Source organism: Phaeoacremonium minimum, assembly GCF_000392275.1.
Source record: "Phaeoacremonium minimum UCRPA7 unplaced genomic scaffold PA7_03_scaffold_582, whole genome shotgun sequence".
Classification (NCBI taxonomy): Eukaryota; Fungi; Ascomycota; class Sordariomycetes; order Togniniales; family Togniniaceae; genus Phaeoacremonium; species Phaeoacremonium minimum.
In genome coordinates, this window is record NW_006921484.1 from 344,430 (window position 1) to 364,436 (window position 20,007).

The 20,007-nt window shown below is 52.8% G+C and overlaps 4 protein-coding genes across 4 annotated transcripts; 1 reads left to right on the forward strand and 3 right to left on the reverse strand.

Annotated features, from left to right (window-relative positions):
• Positions 1-904: 904 nt before the first annotated feature.
• On the reverse strand, positions 905-3,791 carry UCRPA7_8249 (hypothetical protein; the record flags this gene model as incomplete). The annotated part of the gene is made up of 4 exons (XM_007920766.1): positions 905-2,271; positions 2,446-3,228; positions 3,284-3,622; positions 3,671-3,791. 4 exons carry the CDS (start codon positions 3,789-3,791, stop codon positions 905-907), a joined length of 2,610 nt encoding a protein of 869 aa, XP_007918957.1.
• A 3,290-nt stretch (positions 3,792-7,081) lies between these two features.
• UCRPA7_8250 (putative flap structure-specific endonuclease protein) lies at positions 7,082-9,617 on the forward strand (the record flags this gene model as incomplete). Its single annotated transcript, XM_007920767.1, has 3 exons — positions 7,082-7,095; positions 7,160-8,641; positions 9,113-9,617. 3 exons carry the CDS (start codon positions 7,082-7,084, stop codon positions 9,615-9,617), a joined length of 2,001 nt encoding a protein of 666 aa, XP_007918958.1.
• A 370-nt stretch (positions 9,618-9,987) lies between these two features.
• Positions 9,988-10,917, reverse strand: UCRPA7_8251 (hypothetical protein; the record flags this gene model as incomplete). The annotated part of the gene is made up of 1 exon (XM_007920768.1): positions 9,988-10,917. One exon carries the CDS (start codon positions 10,915-10,917, stop codon positions 9,988-9,990), a length of 930 nt encoding a protein of 309 aa, XP_007918959.1.
• A 2,155-nt stretch (positions 10,918-13,072) lies between these two features.
• Positions 13,073-13,957, reverse strand: UCRPA7_8252 (hypothetical protein; the record flags this gene model as incomplete). The annotated part of the gene is made up of 1 exon (XM_007920769.1): positions 13,073-13,957. The coding sequence occupies one exon, from the start codon at positions 13,955-13,957 to the stop codon at positions 13,073-13,075; it is 885 nt and encodes a 294-aa protein (XP_007918960.1).
• Between the last annotated feature and the right edge of the window lie 6,050 nt (positions 13,958-20,007).

Here is a 20,007-nt window from a genome sequence, read left to right on the forward strand (position 1 = left end):
TTTTCGGGCATGTCGAGTAGTAGTACACTGAGGGTCAGGCAGAATAACAAAACACAGCGCGTTTAGTAAAGCGGTATTATAAATCTACACATTGCTAAACTAGCCAGCCTATGCTATGAGTCAAAGAGAATGCTTCTCCAAAGCGTAAGCAATAATTAGAGACGAATCTGTTGCCGTTCTCGAGAATGTAATCGTAATTATACTCCATCAAAGTCCTTGCCACGTTGTGTATGATGTTGAAGTTGAATGAATACTCTGTCAGATAAGTCGACTAACCTGAGAAACCAGATAACAGGCGGACAGCAATGGAAAAGCAGGAGCCAGTAACACAGTATATGAAGTCGTTTCTTCCTCATCGACTACTTGGATCTCGTCGATCCGAAAAAATTAGGACGCAAGCAAAACGTGACCAGTCGAAAAAACAGTGCATGCGATGTTGATACATGATACAGCCTGATAGCGAGGTGATCAATCTAACAGTTGCCGTCTCGTTCAGACAAAGGGTAGTCAAGTCGAATAGCAGTCAAGGCTCATTTCAGATTATTCCAGCTGGCCGATAGAACAGAGCGATTCTTCGCATCCAGTGAAACAATATTTCGGAAATTGTCTTCGAGCGAAGCAGGTCCGACGGGTGGCATGTTTTCTCCACGATTGTCGGTGACAGACACAGGTCTAAGGAGTGCTCCTTCAATTGATGAATGCTCGAGAGATTTGCGAGGAGATGCACGACCTGTTGAGCCGGCTGGATGAGCAATGGTTGGACTTAGAGATGCTGCAGCGTGCCCTCTGTACTGCGGGAGGACTCCCTGGACAGTAGTGGAGGAGATCTCGCTAGGTAAAGCATCGGAACTGGTGACACCTCTCTTCAGCATACTTCGCCAAAGTTTCGCACTATATGCACATCTTAGTCCACGACGGAAGGGTGGGAGAGTGTCTGTACGAACCTGTGATCCGCTGATCGTCGCTCAAGGGATTCGTTTGACTTGGTAGCGACCTTGCCGATTTTGCTGAGCCTCGACTTCTTGGATTCATCAGGAGTCTTGCTCTCCTCAAGAGCAATCTTGAAGTCATCAGAGCTACTGCCAACCTGACTGCTGAAAGACATTGCATGGCCCTCTGATGTCTCTAGTTTCGCGTTGGGCAAGCGACTGGAGACCGGAATTGCGGTACTCACCGCTTCATGGCGAAATGCATCTGCGCGCTCCTTCTTGTACGGGATCCGCCTGGTTCGCAGTGTCGGAGAGTCGCTATCTGATGTTGGCTCCTTAATAGGAGAAGGAGGGTAGAAGTCCTTGCCATCGAACTTGGGTAGACCTCTTCGGACAGAATGAGGAGCTTGACCCCAATGGAGATATCGAGAACGTCGTTCATCATCCGTCAGCTCACGCACATAGACATAGTCCGTGTCTCGTGCAGTTTGAGGATTCATGCCAGGTGGCAGGGTGCCAACAAGATAAGGGATACCTAAGCTGCTACGATCTTCGACATCATCTGGCTGGTCAGCAGCACCCTCGTTGGTGGCTTGGGCCGGGTCACGGTGATCTATGCCCTGCTTATCGATTGCATTGTCGACAGGAGCGGCATCCCATACCTTTGCCCCGGCAGCCAACAGTCTCCTGTGCGACTCATTCAACTGATCTTCCGTGTAGACTGGGTCCTTGAAGTTGGCAAAGCTATTGCCCTCAACGAACAAAGAGACAGAGCGAGGCTGGAACGGAGGCGCGAGAGCAGCATCACTGGGAAAGCTAGACTTCTTCACACGATCCTCGGAAGAAGCGGCCAGCTTTGATGAATGTGAATCATAAGAAGGCTCAGCCCGAAGACTCTTGTTCAATCCAGTCTTAACGCGGGAGACATCTTTGACCTGCTCTGTCACAGGCTTTGTCTCCACCTGAGACTGAGGCTGGCTTTGATGTCCCTCACCCTCTGATGAAGACGACTTGGAAGGCTTCAGGCTGCGGTTCGAGACGGATGACTTGTCATCCTTGGGTCTGTCGGCTTTCGGATAGTGCTTTGCCTCAAAATCAAGCTGAGCCTGATAAACACGCTCAAAGCGCTCGATATCATTCTTCAGGAGCTGGATCTTGTTTTCCATGTCCTTCTCATCAATTTGATGACGGTTGTACTGCAGTTGATCCTCGTGATATTTGAGATTCCCGCGCAGGGACTCCATCTGCTTCTTACTGATGTCACTTGGACGAATCGAAGAAATGGGAGGGTTTGCAGAGGATGGATGGACTGGATGACCATAGCTTGCTGCTCGAGACAGCCCTGATGCAGAATGAGATGGTAGGGGGCCAGCGAAAGGATTCAGCATCATTGGCATACCCATTGGAGGCGGTACCATCATGGGAGCAGGAAAGGGGACGCCAAAATTTGGGGAAGGCATCATCCCACGACCGAAAGCTGGAGGCATTGGTGTTGGAAGTGGATACATCCACTGACCGTTGTAAAAGAAGGGCTTCGTAGGATCGAACTGCTCGGGTGGAGAGATCTTGATATCAGTCTTTGATTTCTCTGACTTGAGCACCTCAGCTGGTTGATTCTCCTCCGCCTTCTTGTTGTTGGTCTCCTTGAGTGCAGTATCCGGGGCACTGTTATGCTTGTGCGCTGCTGGCACAGGAATGGCGCCAAGGGGCAGCCCATTTGGCATAGGAGTACCCATTGGGATGGGCATCATGCCAAGGGGATGGAAGGGTGGAAAACCCTGGGGAAAGCCTGTAAAGAATGGGTGCATAGAAGGCATAGCCATCATCGGCACTCCTTCCTTCATAGTCGAAGTAGGCCTCGCTTCACCTGCCTGAGTATTGATTGAAGACTCGCTGTCTTTGGCTCGCTTGGTGGTTGGGGAAGATCCTCTGGGGTTCGGGACAATGCGTCCACCAGCCGTAACACGGACATGGGTAGGAGAGACGACAGCCTTGTAGAAGCGCTGAAAGCCCTCATTCTGTTGCGCATTCAGGCCCGATGGAGCGGAAAGAGGCTCACTAGCTGGTATCTCAGAGTCGGTTCTTCCGCGGTATCTCCACTCCAAGTCGGCTTGATAGGGAACGGGCTGAATAGGGGCAGGGTGAACCGGTGGCTGGGTTGAAACCTGAGCGGTGCGGCGCTTCACATTTCCCTTGAAGACTACTTCGTCCGACTCCGTAGAGGAGTCCTCCCTAGTCTTTCTACCGTTGCGCTGCATTGGACCAACACAGTTGTAGCTGGGGCCACGAATGATCTCAGCTAGGATATATTAGTGGGATGATATTGGCAATGATTATTTTCGGGAGCAACGTACCAAGCTCGCGATCCTTATTAGCGACGGACGCGAGACCGTTAGATTGATAGGAGCTTCGAAGGTTCAGAAGCTCCTCGATGGTATAGATTTGTGAAGCCATCGGGATATCGACGAAGGCAAAGACGACGTGAGTCCGATGGGTGAGCGATCGTTGCCAGCTAAAAAGGACCGGAAAGCACGAGCCTCTGACAAGATGAGCGGGGAGTGAGGAGATGATGAAGGAGAGAGCAGCTGTGAGAGCGACTCGTGGGCTGGACGTATCAGTCAGTCGTTGATCCTGCAGCTGGCAAAGAATGAATTTGGGGATGGAGTGACGATCAACTTCGCAGGTTAGCACATCTGAGGAATGATCAGATTTTATGTCGACGCGAGCGCAGCGTTTCGTACTTCGCAGCAGATACTTGGACTCCACTAGAGTAGCAGTAGTCATGGGGATATCAAATCGCTGAAGTTCGAAAAGCTCACGGACAAGCTTCTTGATACGTTTGCGAGTGGCAGAGGGAGTCATGTTTGAGGTGATTCGGAGGCAGTTCTTGGTGGGAAAGGGGGCAAGGGTGGATAAGAAAGGCCAAACTTACTCGGGATACTGCCGGAGGAGGACAAAAATTCCAAAACTCTGCTCGACTTTGCCGGCGGATGCTGGCTTCGAGTGAACGAGGGAGACAGGGAAGGGTGACAGAGCGAACCAAGAAGCAATCAGCGATTGGTATGCATACAAGGCCCTGTGCCAACTTCGCAACGAACGAACGGTGAGGTTGTAAACAGATGGGGATTTGAGTGATTGGAATGGCAAAGCCTGGAGACAAAACAGATAACAGGAGAAGGGGATAATGATAGTACAAATAAGGACGGAGTTAATGATGATGTCTTTCCGAGCAAGCAGAGCCTGGTGTGATAGAGGTAGGTGCGATTGTTGCGTTGCAGCTTCCTCTTGATATAATGCTGGCGTAATGCGGAGGGACACTTCCTTGATCTGGATTCGAGATGTAAACAAGTGGTTACTCGGAGGAAGCAGAAGGGCAAGTACGTCCTGTCGTTTAGGGCAGGAGCAAGACAAGGTACTACGACCTCGATAGGAGGCAAAATATCAAGCGGCTTGTACCATTTGCCCGCTCAATTATTTGAAAGGATAGGCAATATGGTTTTGTACTGATTCAAGACCTCATGACAGCATCGCGCAGAGATAGAACATATGGTTTGGATGTAGAATCGCCTAAAGGCTATCTTTCGTTTTCGAATGTCATGGCGAGACACGCACCATACTCAACAAATAAACCCCGGTGGGTATTTACTATAATGAATACAATCTGTCAAGAAGCCGAACAGACATCAAGAAGGTTGCAATGCTCCCCAAATGTATTTTACTTTGCTGCAGTAAATAAGTTGAGTGTGCTCAAGAAGGGTTCGTCATATCTCTATTGAGATCAAGGAGATCACGATCGTCAATCCATAGTCTAGAACAATTTGTCACATATTCCAACATCCCGCGAGATCAGAAGAGAAGACGGAGAGAACAGCACAACTCGGACACATACATGTGACAGCGAAGGATCACGGACTGGACAATTGGGGCTTTGCAAGCCGGTTTTTGATAGAACAGCTGGGCGTCACCACGGAAGCGGATGCAGATGTGCATGCATAGATCTATGAAGATCCCCAGACGCCCAAAGTCCAATTCGTCCCCGATGCAGCACCTCGGATCAGCCCACCGGCACCCATGCTCTGTCTTTGCTGCGCCTTCAAGTCGACTTCACCTGGTCTTGATGCCCCGCTGGCTCCCTGCTGTAACCAGATTTCGCGGTCTACCGTTGCGATGGCCGGAATCTTGAGTTGAGAGAGCATACTTGCTCCGCTCCATGCCCCTAAAGACTCGACGGCCCTGAGCTCACCATGAACCGGCAGCCGGGCATCAGCCCCTTTCCGTAACTGTTCATCGATCGGGTCCACTTCCGGACCAGCGTTCGCAGCATCGTGCCACACGCCGTCTTGCTCTCCACCGCTATCAGGCGGCTGACTCACTCCAGTAGGACCATTGCTTGCTTGTCGGCTTCCACGCCGTTGTAGCTTCGGATTTGCCTTTAACTGTTCCACACCCTTGCCCCTCACGGGATCCCAACCGCGCTCCTTCACGAGTAAATTCACCTCATCGAAGATCCGGCCGCGTAGTCCTAATATTCTAGAGCATCCTCCAGTGAAAATTATGCGAGCCATGCAGATCGCCCGCACATCCATTGGAAGTTGAAGCAGACTGCGATACACCAGCATGGGTATTGGGAGTTCGTGGTCGTCAAAGCTGGTAGATGCATATTGCGACTCAAAGAATGCGTTCTCACACGGTTCGGTGAGTTGCTCGTATGGGATATTAAGAGATGCCGGTGATGATATCGACTTTAGGGGGATGCTAGCAGTCTGATTAACCGCCGATGCGGTGCTCTCAGACTCATCCTGCTCCGTGACCGTCGGCAAACCCTCCGAGTCCTGGCTCGAGGCTGCTCCTCGCACGGGTTTGCACCATAACATGCGGCTGGCAATCTCTTCGCACTCTTCAAACCCGAGAACGTGCTCCGTCTCTTGGTCGGAGCTTGGTTGGTAAGGTTTACCTTCGGATTTTGCGATGGCTGCCGAGAGAAACTTGTGCACCGATTCGAGCAGCAGCTTCCCACCCCGGACGCTTCGATTACATTGTACCTCTCGATACTCGTAGACGCTGGTCACCACGGTTTCCCTCCAGCCAAGATCGACTATTAGAGCAGAGCGAACGCCAGCCGCTACCGCTGACATAACTGGTGACGAGAGAAGCGAAATGGAAGGAGTCTGGAATCGAGTGAACAGGGTATCTAAAGTCGCAGATAAAAGGGGCATCGGTATGCCTGAAGGAAGAATGACGACCATTCGTCTCGCTCGTGAGTCAATTAAAAGAAATCTATACACCAGTGTTAGCAGGTGGGAAACCCCTTCGCGTGGGTATCATTCAATGGAGCCGCACTTTGTAAATGCTTCTCGCAATGCCCGCTCGATCTTGTCTTGCACCAAGCCCAGGTCTACGCCTCGTATATCAAACTGCCAGAGTTCATGATCGCTGCCCCAGTCCTTCCCAAGAGGTCTCTTTCTCCACTCATCTTGATAGCCCGTCTCCCAGGCTCTGAAGTCGCCAACCCGTCGCTGATGCTCCGGACCAAATTCGAGCTGGCCTTTAGGTAAAGGATCTCCGCCGAAGCCCACACGAAGATTTCTCGAGCCGAATTCGATTAATATGACATCTTCTTCTGCGCGAATGCTCGAAGGAGAGCCGAAGGTTGAGGTAATTGTTCGTTGCGGCGTATGAGGGCTTCCTGGTGTAGCTTGCGGTCTGCCGGGAGAGTTGCTCTCTCCTGTCCTGATATTCGATATTGTGCGATGCGGGAGACTTCCGCCTGCAGACGACGCCATCGCCGGTTTTCCTGCCTCAATCAGGCTGCTAATCGAATTGCATTCTGCGACCTAGAGCACATTCCGCGTTTGCAGTGATAGGTGTCGTGGATCTGGGTTTGCTGGGGTCCAATTCTAGCGCTGCATGGTCAGCTTACTTGCACCCTGTCCCCGTAGAAACGCGGGGCAATGAAGTCAACAAGATGGACTTTAAACTTACAGCGTACCTAGCTAGGTCAGGCGCGTCTTGTCCCATTCCCAAGCTGTTTCAAAGCCCTTCACCTCAAATACTACGCGACATGAGCCTTTAATTGCCAGAACTTGCAATCTCTCGGTAGAATGGGACTACGACGGCTTCAATATACTTGCTAGCACGATTAGGGGCTCACAATGGGCATCAAAGGGTGAGTGGCAACTATAGCCTCGAGCATGAGGTGCATCGGCTTCATCGCTGACATACTCATGTAGTATCTACAAGGAAATTGGCCCTGGGAAGCGGGTGTCGCTTTGCAAGCTAGCTGTTGAGCATCTAGAACAAACTGGCCGGCCATTTCGTCTTGCCATTGACATTGCTATCTGGCAGTTTCAGACACAAGCTGCGCGAGGTGGAGCAAATCCTGCGATACGCACGCTGTTCTATCGCCTAGTCCGCCTCCTGGGCCTTTCTATACAGCCTGTATTTGTCTTCGACGGACCGAACAAGCCGGTGTTCAAGCGTAACAAACGCTCGGGCAGAGGAGATGGCGTCGCCACGGCAATGGCGAAGAGGCTGATCAAGCTCTTCGGCTTTCAAGTCCATGACGCTCCGGGTGAAGCCGAGGCCGAATGTGCACTCCTTCAACAGCAAGGCATCGTAGATGCAGTCCTCAGCGAGGATGTCGACACCATAATGTTTGGCTGCACCCGAACGCTGCGAAATTGGTCTGCTGATGGCACCAAAGGCAGCAAGACGCCAACACACGTCTTCCTTTACGAAGCAGAAGATCTGCGTCAAACAGTCCCTGGGCTTGACAGGGAAGGAATGGTGCTTGTTGCTTTGATGAGCGGAGGAGACTACATCCCCGAAGGAGTGCCGGGCTGCGGCGTCAAAGTAGCCTGCGAAGCTGCGAAAGCTGGCTTTGGCAAATCACTATGCCGCCTCAAGAAGTCAGATGCAAGTGCCCTGGCCGAGTGGAAGGCCAACTTGATACATGAATTGCGGACAAATGAGAGTGACTTCTTTCGTACTCGTCACAAGTCGCTCCAGATTCCAGACTCGTTCCCAAATCTAGAGACATTGAGATATTATACGCATCCGGTAGTATCTCAGGCTGCACAGCTGGAGAACTTGAAGCAGTCTTTTCCATCGACGAAACCGATCGACATACATGGGCTACGTGCTTTTGTGGGAGAAACATTCGATTGGACTTACAAAGGAGGTGCCGTCAAGCTCATCAGGGTGCTTGCACCGAGCCTGCTTGTTTCAAACGTGCTGGATCTTAGCAACCGGCAGGGCCGTACCTCGAGTGATCCTGACGTGCTTTTGGAAGAAGAAGCAACCCTAATAAAGGCGGTTTCGAAACGGAGAACTCATTTCAGCACTGATGCCACACCCGAACTTCGCATTTCCTATGTGCCAGCTGACGTTGTTGCCTTGGGCCTAAGCGAAGAAGAGGACGAGGCTGTTGCAGCATATGGACGCCAGGGACTTGCCCTCAACAGCGACGATGATTTCCAAGAAGAGATTGAGGGTGCTGATGGAGACGACCTACCCAAAAATGCATCTAGGAAAGCATTTGATCCTCTCCAACCAAACCTGGCCTGGCTTCCAGAATCCATCCTTAAACTAGGTGTGCCGGTCACAGTGCAAGACTGGGAGGAGAAGCAAAGATCTAAAGAGGCATCTAAGCTGAGCAAAACGCCCAAGCGGGCTCGTAAGAAGGCAAACATGCCCGCAGGCGCCATGGACAAGTTCGTCAGAACTACGAAGAACATACCAGCGGCAACTCAACCTGTTTCCGCTGGCCTCCTGCTATCTTCTTCACCACCGCCGAAACTCCAGCTGCCGCCGATGCCGTCAAGTCCTGACAGACCTTGGCAGCAAGCACGCGCGATATCAACCAAAGCAATGCAACCAAAATTGTCTACGGGCACGAGAAGTAAGCAATCCAAGCCAAAAGGCGGACCACCGGCGAGTAAGCCGTCGGCGGAGACCAACCCTTGGACGATCGCCAGCTCACAAGCAACGTCCAGGACCGATAGAACCGTCACTGCTACAGAGGCAATTGTCATCTCGTCTAGTCCTGTACGTCCGTCTTCTTCGTCCTCTGCTTCACGTCTGAAGCACGTTCGAAGCCCATCGCCAGAGACGGGGAACGTCTCCGGCGCTTCAGCTAGCTCTCCCACATCGAGTCCGCGGAAGTACAGATCCACAGCACTTAGGAAAGAAAACCATCAGACTAAAGTCGAAGCCTCCAAAGTTGGTGCTTCGAACCTGCCGAGCTCACAGGCGTCGATCAAGAACTTCGCGTCTGTGACAAAGAAGATCTCTGCGAGCGTTAGCAAAGAGAAAGAAGGCTACATACCGCATCAACTCGGTCCAGATTCAGACTCGGATCTCGGGGAATTGGAAGAAATCTTTTCAAAGAAGAATACGGGCGGTAGTTCCCTTGGTCTAAGCGAGCTGCAACCAGAGCCTGATGGCGGTGCTTCACTCTCGGAGCCATCCGATATCGTCACAACTAGCTCTACAAGGACAAGTAAGACGAAGTTGTACGTTCCCCGCAGTAGTGCTGTAGGGTACTTTAAAGAGGTTGAGGTCACTCGTGACGAAGCGGACCGTATTATGAGTGAACAGGCCGCATCGACGCAGCATCGAAAGAAGACCCATGGCAAGGTCTTCAGGCGAAGTGATATCTCCGTCGTCGATCTGACAAGGGATGATTAGAGTATATCACTGATGAGAATATGAATATGATACCCATGAAAGCCCTGTTCAGGAAGTAGAATTATGACTATCAAATACGTATTAGCACATGACCTCACAGACAGAGAGCTAAGAGATAATTCTGATAATTAGGTCATTCCATTGACGGGTATCCTTATGTGATCGCTAGCTAACATCGTTCATATATCGTTAAAGAAATTCGTCTCGAAGGAACGTGACATGATGTCCCCGAGGACCAACTCCTGGGAAGCCAATATCCAGCTCCCAAAATGACACAACATAATGAAAGATCCCAGCTTCCATTCCATTCTCCCAATGCAAAATATGACTATATCCAACACATGAACCTCATATTTCTCTCGAGTCCAGATCAGTCATCTACCGACCAGGGTAGGTCTCGATCCCCGACTCTCGTGCACGTCAGGTAGCCGATCCCGTCGGCCTGCCTGCCTCCTGCACCTCCCAAGTCCAGCTCCAGCCCGCTGCCCATCAGCGGGCGCACAACTTCGCGCGCCATGGCCTTGAGCTCGTCGATGCGCTTCTCGAAGCGCCGCAGGTTGTCCCGGCTGTACATCTCAGGTGTCAGCTTCAGGAACCGCTTGCACTCGTCGTGGCCCAGATACACCGCGCTGGGCGAACCCAGCGTCCGGTACGTCCGCCCCAGGGATGCCAGCGGTGGCACTATAGGCGGCACCATAGAGGAGGCGCCTGCTGGGCCGCCAACTGGAGCCGGCGCATTGCTGCTTCCACTACTCCCACCACGGGCCCGATTCCCGTCCCGTGAACTGCCGCCTCGCCTATCTGGGACCGGCGGCGCAGGCGTCGTATTATCCGCCAACCACTGCCGGAACAGGCTCACGGCTAGCCAGTCGAGGTAGGATGTCGATGGTGTCACACGCTCACCGGACCTCGTCGTCAGATTCAGCCTGAACAGCCGGCCCTCCACCCTTGCCACGATCTCCTCCAGCTCGTCCACCTTGTCCTCGATGATGTCGAGCACCGCATCCGGCAGCGCGGCGCGCAAACTACGCTCGCCAGCTGGCCATTGGCCCACGACATGGATCAGCGCCTCTTGGAAGATGATCTTGCTTCGGGATAGGTAGCCCAGCCGCAGGTAGCTGATGGGATACTTGGCTATTTGCTTCCAGAGCCGTGACTGGAACTGCAGAAGGTGGTGATCGACCCGCGGTCCCACAACAGCTAGTGCGTCATACTGGTCCGCGAGCGTTAGCAGTGACTTGCACTGCACATAGGCATCGGCGATGTTAATGCCATCGAGGACGGGTGGGTAGTTGTACATTATTCGAAAAAGATTATCATAGTCACGTAAGAGATCCTGCTCGGTTTGAGAGGGTGGAGGCAGTGGTGGATTAGAGGGAGAACTGAGTGTTAGGTTGGCGACGGAGCGGAAGAAGTTGTGAGAGTGTGATGATGAATGGGAGTGTGAAGGCTTGCTCCGGCTTGAGGAGGTCGTAGGGGCTGAGCCACCAAATAGAGAATTGGCATTTGCCGAGTTGTTGCCAGCCGTGCTCTCCTCCCTTTGGACTAACATGGGTATGTCATCTCCAGAGCCCGCGTCGAGCTCATACCTCCACCTCTTCCTCGGTGTGCCTGCCGGGGACGGTCGAGCTGTCCCAGTCCCTCCACGCTCGCTGCCCGAGTCCTCCCCGATCCTCGCTAGCTCCGCTCCCGTCGTGAGGGCACCTGCTGTGGTTCCAGCCGGTGGCAGCGCGGGTAGTTCCTGGGCACGAGACCATTCATTGCTCGTACTAGCCTCGAAGAACCCCGAGCATCGAGTCAAGGTGTGCCTATGCAGGAGATACCTATTCTCGTGCCCGCTGGCCACCTTGATGACAATCTCGACATCGCCCGAGTTGCTGAACCACGGGAACTCGTTCTGGGGTACGTATGAGGTGCCGCCGGCATGGGAGCGGTTGTAGCGACGATTGCGGGAGCTCAGGTGGTGATGCGACGACCGCCCGCCTGATGAGCCGGCGCCGACGACGGACGCCGGCCCGCGGATGGTCAGCGAGGTCGAGTGATCCGGCTGGGAGACCATTGAGGGCGGCCCCTTGCTTGTGCGTGTGTTGAAGAATTCCACTTCTGGTGCGGCTGGCTGGAGTGGCCGGCCGTGGAACGAGAGATGGCAGTCACTCTGCCTCTGTGAGACGGTGATGGTGGGGTCGGGGCATTTGCGCCTCACGGGGCGCTGCGATGAAAAGCTAAGCAGTGTAGCTCCTCCGACCGAAAACTCGAACTGAAGTCAAGACAAGAGAATGAACAACAAGAGAGCTAAAGAAAATGAGCGAGGAAGCTCGGCTCAAAGTCAAGAGTCTACTAACCCTGCATCAGTCGACCTGAAGAGCCGAGTTCCAGCTGGGGTGATTCCAACTCTTCTGGGCGCCTGCCAGTTGTGACTGCTTGCTGAAATGAGGCTGTGCCTGTCGTTCGCCACAGCAAGGGGGATGGAAGGCCTCCGTTCACCTCTTAAAGATGCAGCAAAGAGCCGAATTGAATACAATCTCTTCGAATTGTCCAAGAGATCTTTTCAAAGAGAAAGGAGGTTTGTCAGAGTGTAGTTGATTTTAGAGTCTTCTATTCTCATTCTGCTTGCTACGCGTTGCGGTCGCTAGATACGGATCCGGCATGTTGCTGTTCCTCACCTCGCAGCCTGTCACGCGTCAAGGTCTGGCTGTTGTGGCTCTCCCGCAGAATAGGACTCATTCAGCACGGCATCTCTCTCTATTGCTTCTGCTGGAGCGCCATTCGTTAGTACGCGCACCGCCTGCTGGCCCTCCAAGATTCCCTCTGCATGTGCAGGTGGATGCTGCTAGATAGCTGGTAGGCCAGGGTCGCGGCCATTTTTGGCCTATCGATCGATCCTATCGATAGAGAAGCACTGGCCCTCAAGCACGGAGGAGCGGAGAAGCCCCAGACCGGCTCTGAGCCAGTCGCTTCTTCCTAGTCTCTCTTTCTCGAACAATCAGAGTGCTCAACTCGCATGTCGGTGCCTATGTGCCCGGACATACAGTATTGGCCGGTGGCTCCTTAGGCGTCCATCAAGGGGCTTCTTAGGGTTGCGCACGGCATTTGATTCGCCCCAAGGTCAAGCGCCTCGAGTCTCGGGCGGGGACCTGCTCGCTCCAAGACTGACGACAACAGCACATTCACGCCTTTTACTATAATCATATCCTCGAGATGGCCATAGTATTGGCAAAGTAGTGGCTTCTAATGTTACACGTAAATACAATTCATTCCGTTGATGCTCCAAAATGCTCCCCATTTTACCTTTTTAACCCCGATAGGCGTGACGCCTTCACCATCCCGTTCCCGATAAGAACCTCGCACCTCAGGTCCTCATCAACCAGCCCAAGCAATCCAAGCCAGCAGGCCGTCACCAGAAAGAAATTCAAAACAAGCAAACCTAATCATTAACAATCCAGTAGTGCAGTCATTCAGCTCATGTCCATGTCGACTTCGGCTGTAGTCGTCAGTTGTTGAGTTGGTGCGGCGTTTGTCATGGTTGGTTCCGCATCCGTGGGTTTGGGTGAGCCAGCAGCAGTCATGGTCTCGAGACCATCAAAGACAGGAGGGGATATTTTGAGGTTCTGAAGAGCACGCTCGGGGTTCGTGCTAACAAGTCGACCTTGGCGTAGGTCCTCGCCGAAAAGGAAGAAACCTTCGCTAGCTTCCACGAGATATGACTGGAGGCCCTTGCTTTCGAGTAAAAGCTTGGCATGGGTGACGGGGTAATGTCTTTCGATATAGCGAGCCCAGCCTCGTGCAGCCGCCTGGATGTGGTCGTCGTCGCTGACGCGCTTCCATCCAATACCGAGATGCAGAGTGAAGTCATCCACGATTGGTGCTGCGCCGCCGTCTGCTGTGGAATCGGCAAGGTCACGACCTGGACTTGATCGGTTTGGCTGCATATCCAGACCGGGGTTGAGTTTTGTCGTCATGTCAAGCCGTTGAGATTTGTTACTTCTGAGAGACGGTCGTTCCTGGGAGAGCTGTTCTTGGACAGCGATGGCGGCTTCTGTCTTTCGTGCACGGTCTTCTGCGGCTTTCTCTTCAACCCAGGTTCCGGATTGACTGCTCGCGTCGTTGACGTAGCCGGTTTTCTTTTTGATGAGGACCATGCCTGGGCCGTACTCCCATTCGTCTTCCGGCTCTTCTATCGAAGGCGCCGGCACTGTCTTCTCTGGTTCATCGAGATTGATTGCTGCCTCGTCTCTGGAGCGCTTGCGGCCAGCGAAGGTTGAGGTGGATCTAATGATTGGTCGCTCTGTCCATGCACCTGAATGACTGAACGACTGGACCGTGTATGATCGGACTGGCATGCCGAACTGATTCTGGAAGGCACCCTGAGGTTGAAGAGCAAGGACTGGTGACGAGGCCCCAAAGCTCCGATCAAAGGACGACATTGTGACCTGCGAATACTAGATGAGACTGAAACGTGAGAGCAGTAAGTGTAAGTGATGTGGTAGCAGCCCGAGACGTCTTTGGACTGAGGATCAGATGTCAATTGGAGTGCGAAGACGGATAGGGACGAGGGAGGGAGGCAGGCGCGTAGATGGCAGACGTTTCCTTGAGGAGGAAAGAGGAAAGATAGTCTCGGCAGGCAGGCGTCGACTTGGAAGAGAAAGGCTGTTGGTGATGGTCGATGGACGGCACCACAGGCTGACAAGGCGTAGGCGTGGAAAGAGGAAGAGAGGAAGAGAGATGTGTTGTGGATGGGACGGTAGAATGTATAGGCGCAAGCCTGTCAATGGGTGAGTGGACGCGATGGCAGGTGGTATGCACGAGACAACAAGAGGGTGAGAGGGTGAAAGAGAAGAGACGGGAGGAGAGAAAGAGGGCAGAAGATAAGACCAGGTGTAGGTCTAAGGGAACCTTCCTGGGGGATGGGGAGGAAAAAGAGTAAGAGAGAGGAGAGAGACGAGACACGGTTGGCGGCGATGGTTACTGTGGAGAGGCAGACACCATGCCGTAAGGTAGGTAGGAGGTAGTTTCCTCGCATGCAGAAGCTCAGCGCCGCAGTAGCAGCAGCAGGAGCAACCAAGAAGAGGCTTCGGAGCGGGCTGTGAGAGAGTAACCACGGCGTGCAGCATTAAGGTAAGGCAAGCACGATCGCCGGCCCTGATTCGTCAACAGCACTTGCCGGGGCAGCGAGCGATTCAGTTCAGTGGTGGTCTGGGCTTTCTGGACCAGGCCGTTCTTGGATTAGCGTAGGTATGTTGCCAACTCCTCTAGCCGGGCATTCCTGCCGTCCTGGCCTCAGGCATCGATTACCCTACCTCGAGCCTACCTCTAGCGAGCACCACCCCACTCCGTGGCTAGAAATCTTCGCCTATGTCCGGAGTATGTCTAGCTTTGTCTTGATTGGCAATTTTCCCTGACAGGTCACGCCCATGGAGTAACTTTATCGACTTCCTTCACACCCAGGAAACCATTAGGCGGTGAAGGTGCAGGAGCCTATCAGACTACAGCATCCTCCCCCAAGAGCGAAACCTCGTACACACCCCAAGATGGCCAGTTGCAGTTCTGCATAAAGTAGTAATGCAGATGCACACAGTTATGCAACACATCAGGTCCAGAACGCCAGCCTCCCTCACATCTCTCACGAAAGACGCAACCTAGGCATACTGTATATTAACAGCTACTATAGAATGACTACCCTTGTTGGGCGTCTTAGGGTAGACGTAATCATCTCAAGGGGCCGCATAATCTATGTTAAGTTCCACCCGGAACGACCGCTGGCTGTTGAGCTACATCAGGGAGAAACCTTGACTAAGCATACCTAACTACTTGCTCTCGTACTCCGCAACTCCTCTTCAAACTCCTTGGTAAGCCCAGGTAGCCGTGTCTAGTGAGTTGAATCTGTGAATTCGAGCATCATATCGTTGCTAGGCTTCCTTCATTGCTCTCCGCTGTTCTCTCTTCCACCATAAAGCCCTCGCATTCCCACCGAGTTTAATCCGGTTGGACTGCGACTTCTTCCGCGGTGTGCTCTTCCCAATGTTACGGGGGTTTGACCAGCCAACTGGGCAGCTCTAGACCGCGTAACAGGTGCCGTGTAAGACCCGAGGAACCGGCTTCTATGACGAGCCTCAGGTAGCTGCTCTGGTGTTTGTGGCTGAGAAAACGCCGGAAGTGCATCGTTGTAGACACGCACCCTGGGGGTCACCGGGACTGCGGACGGCGATGGTGGTCCTGCGGGTGATGTGAATGGCTCATGGCCAGGAGATGCATGTCGTTGACGAGCAGCCGCATTTGGCGGAGACGGCGAGCTTGACGAGCCAATGCGCCCACCTATGATGCGAACCGCAGTCCGTATGATGCTGCTGGGACTATTTGACTGCGATGATGTCTGTTAGACTGAGGATATCCTCTTATTCATACGAGGATGCGTCCCTTACCAATCCCGCCGACGATGGTTGTCGTGAAGGCGTGGTAGGTTGCGTACCTTCAGGGGTGGCGGCTGGCTCGACAGGCGCTCTCTCACGACTCTGCTTAGCTGAGTTCAGTATAATGTCGCACTCACTCCTTCAAATTCGACGTATCGAGCTTACCAAAGATGGCGATGTACCCAGTGATGCATTACGAGGAGTTTGAGAGAATGGCGCTGGCAAGTGCAAGTGCGCCATGCGTGGCGATGGTTGATCAGAAAGCTCGAGCAGTATTTCTTTCACCAGGCGACCGTGGTAATTGTCAGGCGCTCCGTCCCTCACATCCTCATGTGATGGCAACTCAGGCGTCCTAGTCACTTCTTCTCGGGCTGAAGGCATTCCATGATCGCTATGGCCGTAGATCGCCGGACACGCGGCAGGCCGGCGAGACCTCAGAGACAGATACATAGGGGCTGATGAAGGATCAGAGGTTGTGTCTGCTCCGTCATGGCTCGTCGGCAGTTGCAAGGACGTTGCTCGTTTTGGGATTGTCGGTGTGAGCGAGCCATCATCGCTGAAGGCGTCTCCTACAGACTGAGGAGGAGATGATGCTAACGGCTGGCGATCGGTCGTGCCTGAAGAGCGTGTTGTCCCCTGCTGGGCAGGCGAGGACTTCGATGCTTTGGCCACTTGAGCTCTCTCCTCGTGTCGGAGAATAGCATCACTCTCCTCGCCCTTCTCGAGATACTTTCGATATTTCCTTCGAGTCTCGAACTCCTTGATCTCCGTCATAACCAGGGTGATGGTTGTGGGCTGTAGGCGAAGCATCTTGTAAACTGTTCGCGAGTGTCGTATCTTAACCTGACATAGATAGGGGACTTCGAGAACGATGTTTGCTGAATGTAAACACAATTCCAAAGCGGCATCTCCAAACTAAGCCAGTGTGGAGCTTATGACATGCTATAGGGCAGCCAGGTGTAGAAATAATGAAGGAAAGCGTATGCTCTGATTCTTAGGAAGCAGCGAGCGAGCTTCGGTTGGGCTGATAGTCGCGATAAACGAACGCTCCTGTCCCATAAATGCGCAGTAAATATCAGGTCTCTAAAGAAGCCCACTTGTCTACTTAGCTCAGCTCTTCACATCAATCTAATGAAGGCGAGGTGATGCCGAGATAGTGGTGATCATGAGTTATCACAAGCCTACCAATTAAGAGCCAAAGGGAGTCGTGCGGTTCTGCAAGTAAATCGTATCGATGAAAACCAGTAGTCTACAAGAGTGCTATCGTCTACTAGAAGATCAAGTTTTATGGTCTCTCATGACCTGGCATCCGGCGAAGCGTTGATCTGCTATATGACCATGACACGACACAGTCTACGGCAACCAACTGAAGGGTCCGGAAATGGGTTGATGAGAGAGCCACCACGTTCCCCGTAAAAGGTTAGTTGCATAACCATTCTCTAACATCTGGGCCTTTTCACGATCTGGTTCACTGTAACATCAATCCGATTTGGGCTTGTGATAATCCGAATCAAGCTGTGTCTACTACGGTGGTCCGTGAGCCATCGCTTATTCAGGGAAATTGGCCCGGCAAGTACACAGTTGTGCCAGTCTCGAATAGAATGACTGCAAGCTGCAAGCGCTCGGGCGCAGCGTGCATGTATTGTAATATAATGATACCTGCTACGAAACAGTCTCCTATCTAAGGAGTCTTGATCCTATGATGACTTGGCGTAGACAATGGTGGCAAAGTAAGGCAAAGCAGATGGTCTATTATCTCTCAACATTGGGTTTTTCCTGTCGTACCTAGTTGATGACATAGACTAGAGAGCGACCCCGGAAATGAGGGGCGCCAATTAAATTTACGGCGTAAATAGTAGGGCTCCCTCGGGAGGCTGACCCGCTGGGCGTTGTTCGCGTCTCAGCGCCCAAAAGTCGAGGTCTGTCAAGATGCCAAACTTAGGTAGAGAGATTCAAGGTATCAACATTAGCATGGATATCTCTTCGTACCCCTGTATGGACCATACGGACACCCTCTGTTCTACATTATCAGCTCACAGATTGAGCAGCAAATGCTTCCGGATTCTCAAAGCACATCATTCTCAATAGCCAGGCGTCTGCATTGTGTTGTGTCGATTCTGTTAGAGAGCTTGCTGTTAGTCCTGCTATTGACATGTGAGGCGTGGAAGATCTACCTAGATAGCAACGAGAGCGTTGAATACCCCTGGCAGTGCAGTCCACTCTTTGGGGCAAGTCAGTCTCCAGTTCACGAACCACTTGCCTACAACCAACCAACCTACCTGACTTACCTACCAACGCACCACGCATCCTGCCAGGCCATACTAACTTTGAGCATCTCGATGCGCCAGTTTGTCCATGTGTTCAGGCCTCTCCGGCGGATTGAAGACAAGGTTTCGCCTCGCTTGTCCGACAGCCAGATGCATATGACTTGCTGCTCCGTAACTTGATTTCTCCTCCTCCCCCCGGCCACGCCAGCCAGCCAGCGAGCCAGCCAAGAGTGTGCCTCCAACTGCCACCACCTCGGTCGGTCGGTCGGTGTCCAGCCAGTCCAACCTCACTTTACTGTGGGCAACTTTTGATTGCCCCCTATTCCCTCGACCATGAATGGGGACCTTAGCTTGTCCAAGGCCCTTGGAGGGCTACGGATAGCCAACCCAGATGATTCCTCTCCAAGCCCCTCCCGAGAGCTCTCTCACAATCCCGACTCTCCGACCTCAGATCTGCATGCTGCGTCTGAACTTGGCAGACAGTCGCATGCCTCTCCTAATGCCTTTGCTGGATCACCTCTTCACGACTCCTCGGCTTTTTCTAGTGATCCCCAGACACAGTTACAAGCACGGCACGGCCACGACACCGCCTCGAATCTAAATACTGGGCGATCCAACCTCGATGTTCCCCAGAGGCAAACCAGCTCCGCAAGCCCACGAGAGCACCACCTGCAACCACAATACTCTAGCTACCAGTCCAGCTCTCCATCCGGCAGCATACATAATAAACCATCGGCTGGCCGTCCTATCTCGGGCATTTATCCCAACTCAATGTCGAACGAATCGGAGCTCGGCCCAGGCTCTTATAATGCGCTCCGAAATGAGCCGTCTCGATCGTCGATGTATGCGATGCCTACAAGAAGCGACTCAAGATCCACTCCTTCATACAACACACCCATTCCCTCACGAGAGCCCAGCCACAGAGACAGATCATACAACTCATCATCCACCCGACAAGCTCCCTTACCGCCAGGCACTGGGCCAAGCGGGCCGCTTCCTCCCAGACGCAGCTCAAAGGGCCAAGCAGGCGGGTACGCGTCCATACCGGGTGTGCCCATGGCAGCTCCATCAAGCAACATGGGCCCCGAGATGCCACTCCCAACTAGTAGTGAAGAGTGGCAAGAGCGTGGTGCCGCGGTTGGCGTGAGGAGAGAGGTGGATGCCAACGGCAAGACAATATTGAGGTCGGTCAAGAAGGGCGTCCGCGATTTCTCTTTTGGAAAGATACTTGGCGAAGGCTCTTACAGCACAGTCTATTTGGCTACGGATCGACAATCTCTTAAGGAGTATGCCATCAAAGTTTTGGAAAAGAAGCACATCATTAAGGAGAAGAAGATCAAATACGTCAACATCGAGAAGAACACACTTAATCGGCTTACCGAGCATCCAGGTATCGTCCGTCTCTATTACACTTTCCAGGACGAGACTTCATTATATTACGTCCTTGACTTATGCAACGGCGGCGAACTGCTAGGAGTGCTCAAGAGAACCGGCACTTTTGATGTGGAGTGCACCAAGTTCTATGGGGCTCAAATACTGGACGCCATTGAGTATATGCACTCAAGAGGAGTCATTCATCGTGATCTCAAACCGGAAAACGTGCTGTTGGATGATAATATGCACGTTAAGATCACGGATTTCGGTACGGCCAAACTATTACCAGACCCGAGAGACCCTAGGCCGCCAGAACAGATGGAGAGAAGCCAGCAAGAGTCG